This window comes from Mandrillus leucophaeus, unplaced genomic scaffold, assembly GCF_000951045.1.
Source record: "Mandrillus leucophaeus isolate KB7577 unplaced genomic scaffold, Mleu.le_1.0 Scaffold997, whole genome shotgun sequence".
Lineage (NCBI taxonomy): Eukaryota > Metazoa > Chordata > Mammalia > Primates > Cercopithecidae > Mandrillus > Mandrillus leucophaeus.
In genome coordinates, this window is record NW_012110885.1 from 253779 (window position 1) to 259411 (window position 5633).

A 5633-nucleotide genomic window follows, 5' to 3' on the forward strand; every position below is an offset into this window, starting at 1 on the left:
CGGCTAGTTTTTTGTATTTTTTAGTAGAGACGGGGTTTCACTGTGTTAGCCAAGATGGTCTCGATCTCCTGACCTCATGATCCGCCCGTCTCGGCCTCCCAAAGTGCTGGGATTACAGGCTTGAGCCACCGCGCCCGGCCTGTATTTGTATTTTTTTATTGGAGTAGCCTATATTTCATATTCCAGACTCTTCTATATGTAATTTCAAACCCTGGCTTTGTTAATCACTATGAGAACTTACTTATCCCTAAACTTGAGATTTATTGTTGGTTTTGAAACTGTAATTATCCAAAGTATTAAAGAAAATTTGCAAAGTTCCATCTTCCATGTTTATCTATTATTGTTGGTGCAGTTCTAAACATAAGACAAATATATTCATTTTCTATATACATTTCCAAGCTTAGTAGTAGATTTTTTAAGAATGACAAAAAAAATTCAAATATTGTTCAGCTGCTTAATAAAAAAAAGTTAGGGTAAATTTGTTTGCTAGAATACTACCCAGCATTTATAATAAGTAAATGTCTGATATACATAACTACAAGGTAAAACACCTAATTATTTACACTAACTAAAATAAGCCAAACAAGAATATATACCCTGATATTTCATTTTTTACGTTCTGATGAATTAAATTGAATCTGCAGCAGTGTAAAGATCAGTAGTTGTCAGAGAAATGAGTAGAAGAAAGAAAGGGAAAAGGAGGAAGAATATAGAAGAACAAAAGGAAATGTTGAGAATTTTCTTGTCCACCTTGATAATGATGATGGTTACATCATGTTTACCAACTACACACTTTAAATATGTGAAAGTTTATTATCTCCGAACTAAAACTTATAAAATTCATTACAAGGAACAAATGGAAACTTAGACAAAGAAGGAGTGACAGAATGATAGAAAAAACGTATATTAAATTTCAGAAATACTTAAGAATTTATCTGCCTGAACCTTAGTTCTCACCATATTTTTAGGTGAATGCTAGAATGCAGCAAAAACACACATGTTCTCAATACAGGAAATGGATTCCACAAACCACACAAGGCATGTCCACCTCTGTCCTGGAGCTGGTTCAGGGAGTAATTGGGGCCAGTGATGAGGAGCACAGACCCAGATACCAGGGTTTACCCGTCCCAGATATCAGCTCTTAGACACATACTGAGCATCTCTACATGGAGAAACCACTGGTTCTGATAAAACACAATTTACACAAGTATGTACAAATAAAATAGGGTGATCATTTCAAAGTGTTTATCACAGCATAATTTTATAATGAGACAGCATATTTTCCAAATACCATCATTGTCACCAAATTTCTGCAAGGGACAGTCATCTCATCTGGGGACCATCTTCTCAGGCGTCCCACCCCAGTGCTTGCCATATAGTAGGAGACATGCAAATAGGGTCCTCCCTCTCCTGATGAAAACCAGCCCAGCCCTGACTCTGCAGCTCTGGGAGAGGAGCCCCAGCCTGGGATTCCCAGAGGTTTCCACTTGGTGATCAGCACTCAACACAGACCACCGGCCATGGAATTTTGGCTGAGCTGCGTTTTCCTTGTAGCTGTTTTGAAAGGTAATTCATGGAGAACTAGAGATAATGAGTGTGAGTGGATATGAGTGAGAGAAACAGTGGTTATGGGTGGCAGTTTCTGACCTTGGTGTCTCTGTTTGCAGGTGTCCAGTGTGAGGTGCAGCTGGTGGAGTCTGGGAGAGGCTTGGTCCAGCCTGGGGGGTCCCTAAGACTCTCCTGTGCAGTCTCTGGATTCACCTTCAGTGACCACTACGTGAGCTGGGTCCGCCAGGCTCCAGGAAAGGGGCTGGAGTGGGTAGGTTTCATGAGAAACAAAGCTAATGGTGGGAGAACAGAATACGCCGCGTCTGTGAAAGGCACATTCACTATCTCAAGAGATGATTCCAAAAGCATCGCCAGTCTGCAAATGAGCAGCCTGAAAACCGAGGACACGGCCGTGTATTACTGTGCCAGAAGCACAGTGAGGGGAACTCAGTGTGAGCCCAGACACAAACCCCCCTGCAGGGGCGCACGGATCCCCCAGGGGGCGTTCGGGACCCACTGAGGACGGGACAGGTCCCAGGAGCCGGTGCAGGGGGAGGTTTCCTTTCTCATTAGCTGGAGAATTCAGGTTTGTGTTTGCCGGACTCTGGAGCATTCTAGGCTGTGATATTTTATTACTTGTGTTTATTATGAATTTATTATGGTATTTAAATTTTAGTAATTTTTAAAACAAAATATATATATTTCAGTATACACCTTCATGAAATAACCATTTCTAATTTTTTGCACCGATTCTTCCAGAGTTTTATTAACATTTGTTGACATCAGCAGCTACAAAGTTATAGGGACACAAATTTATAACCATAGAAAGATGTACAGGCCGGACACAGTGGCTCAGGCATGTAATTTCAGCACCTTGGAAGGCCTAGGTTGCCAGATCACATGAGGCCAGGAGTTCGAGACCAACCTGAGCAACACAGTGAACCTCTGTCTCTACTAAAAATACAAAAATTAGCCGGGCGTGTTGGCACGTGCCTTTAATCCCAGCTACTTGGTAGGCTGAAGCAGGAGAATCACTTGAACCCGGAATGCATAGATTGCAGTGACCTAAGATGGCACCACTGCACTCCAGCCTGAGTGACAGAGCAAGATTCCATCTCAAAAAATAAAAATAAGTTTAAAAAAAAACAAAGAAAAATACATAAATGCACAGACCTACGCATAATGTGTAGGAATTAATAATAAACATTACAATAAAATAATTCTAAAAATATGTCCTAAAGAATCAAACTTAATGATGAGCTAAATGTAAAATATTAGAGTATTTCATTATTGATTTTGTTTATTTTTAATTGTTTACATCAATTGATTTATATTTGTTCATTTAACTACTGCTAACGAAAGGTCATTTCAAATGTGGTTGTCACAATAAATAAGAATTTCAGGTGACGAATGATAATTATCTTAATCATTTCTTAATAATCTAAGTTATTCCATATTGTATTCACAAATCATAACATTACTTCTTACCTTGTAAATATAAGGCGCTGCAGGAGTCGGCGGCCAGCGCGGAGCAGAGGAAGAGGCCGTGAGACCCACAGAGAGAGGGAGAAGAACACGCAGCTGAGGAGGAGGATGGAGGAGCTGGAGGCCGAGCTCCGAGAACAGGAGGCAGAGCTGGAAGATCTCCGGAAACAAAGTGAACTCACACCTCAGCTCAGGTCAGAGCGCAACGGTGTCTCTGAGAAGATGGAGGCCGCAGAGAGACGATCAAAACCAGGAAGACAAAGCGCGTTCCCTAAAGACAGGCGCTGAGGAGAGTAAATCCCGACAGCGCCCCCTGGAGGTGGAGGTGAAGAGCTTCCTGGAGGTGCTGGACCGGAAGATCCACGACCTGCGTGACTTCCGCCCAGGCCTCCTAAGCTGGGCAGTGACAACCAGGGATGGCCCAGGCCCGGGTCCCCGCCTGTGAGTCCTAAGCGTGTGTGTGAGACCAGATGGCGCAAGGACGTTCCCTGTGTGCGTTGCTTCTGTAAATGCAGGTGCAGTTTGTCGTGTCTCCAAACCAGTTGTGCCGTCCACTCACTCCTTTCCAGAACAGAAATCTCTCAGTTCTCTGGCCTTGTGAGGGTGTGGACAACTGGAGATTCTGACTCAGGAATCCAGAGCCAGGTCTACTTTCAACATTTACGCAGTCAGGTCAGGGATGTTTATATCTTTCATAAGGGCTGTTGCAACCATATGAACTGAACAAAAATTTTTTCTAATCCAAATACTGATATTCTTTTCACCAAGCCACCGGAGTCCTTTTATCAAATAGCATTCAGAGTATTTGAATCTCCACCAGGCACCAACCCCGGAGGGAGCAGAGAGAACAACATTCCTCTCCATCAACATCGAGAGGCTTTAAAACAACTGTTTAGTGGAGACTTACCGAGAAATGGAAAACTGGTTTCTGGTGGCTGCATTTTCTGGCCTGGGAATCGCCTCCATCCCCGATCCTGCCACCTGCCCCCCAGTTTGTGTGGTTGCGACAATGTTCCTTTTTCGGTTTTAATTTCTGAGCAGATGATTGTGTTGTAGGAGCAGCACACAGTGAGGGTGTGTAGCACATGCCTGGCACAAAGTAGGCGCTTAACAAATATTTGCGCAGCTCATGCCTGTAATCCTAACGCAATGGGAGATTGAGGCAGGCAGATCACCTACCTTAAAATAATTATTTTTTTCAAGGCCCCACTCAAAACCAGGGTATTATTAGAGGTGTAATAATTGGGCCAATATTGAAAATACATTCAATTTAGTTCATGTGATCTCAAATATGTTTTTAAAAAGTTGTTCTGTTGTAATAGACTAGAAAATATTAGTAATTTACACTAATGACACAGGTTACAATATTGTATATATAATTTAGTGTCATTTGATTGGAAAAAATACATGTTCCTCATGTCTTGACTATTTTTTCCTTCCCTATGAAATGTATGCTTATAAATTATTAAGTTTCAGGTGTTACCGTTTTTTTTTTGATTTCTGGGATTTAATTTTAGTAGGTATACTCAAATGCATTTTGTTAATTCACATAACAATGTTCATATTTTGGAGAGATTTTAATATTAATCTTATTGTTTGCTGAATTTCAAACTATTCTACCTTTTCTGTTGTTTTTATGAGATATATTTTATACATAAGAAAAAATGCATAGATCTGAAATGTGTCACAAGAGAGTTTCTGGCTAATGTGAATACTGTCGTCCCCAGCACCTAAGGCAGCCTGAAGAGCAAGTCCATCCCCACAACACACGTCTTTCTCTTTGCCTGCGGTCAAATCCTGCATGGGGAAATGTTTTGATTTCTCACTGTATAGATCTATTTTTCCCTGCTTTGAACTTTATATTAATGGAATCAAACTTTATAGACATTTTATTGGTGAGGAACTTCTTTGCTATCTTTGAGGTTAATTCGTGATATTTAATGTATAAAATTACATCAACATATTGACACTTATTCAATTAATAGACTGACTCTGATACGAAAACTCAAAATGTTCATGTACATATGGGGAGAGAGAGAGAGAGAGGAGAGAGATTTTACATCTGAGTCAGCCCATTAAGTAAATAAATGACAATATTTTGATTGATTTTCCTGTCAATACACTTTAAATTTGTTTCCAGTTTATGAATCTTATAAGCAGAGCTGTTACATATATCTTAGTGTAAGTTTTACTACGTTCTTTTCATTTTTATTGAGAAAATGTGACGTATATGTTTCTTTATTCTCAGAGTAAGTTTATTTTTTTTTCAGTTGTATTGAGGTGTAATTGAAATATTTTAATAATGTATATGTTTGAGGTACACCACTTGATGTTTTGATATTATATTAGCCCATTTTTATATTGCTATGAAGAAATGCCCGAGACTGAGTAGTTTGAAAAAACAAAAATGTTTAATTGGCTCACAGTTCTACAGGCTGTACAGGAGATGCAGTGGCTTCTCCTTTCCAGGAGACTCAGGAAAGTTATAATCATGGCAGAAGACAAAGGGGAGTAGGCACATCACATGGCCAGAGCAGAAGCCACAGGAAGTGGTAGGGGGTGTCTACACACTGTTAGACAACCAGATCTCGTGAGAACTC

At 40.3% G+C, this 5633-nt stretch overlaps 1 gene segment (V, D, J or C); it reads left to right on the forward strand.

Moving 5' to 3' along the window:
- LOC105532941 overlaps positions 1-3321 on the forward strand; it is a 15021-nt gene extending 11700 nt beyond the window's left edge. Inside the window, 2 exon segments of the V gene segment in view lie at positions 1668-2052; positions 3051-3321. Coding sequence covers positions 1668-2052; positions 3051-3321 — 656 coding nt within the window.
- The last annotated feature ends 2312 nt before the right edge of the window (positions 3322-5633 follow it).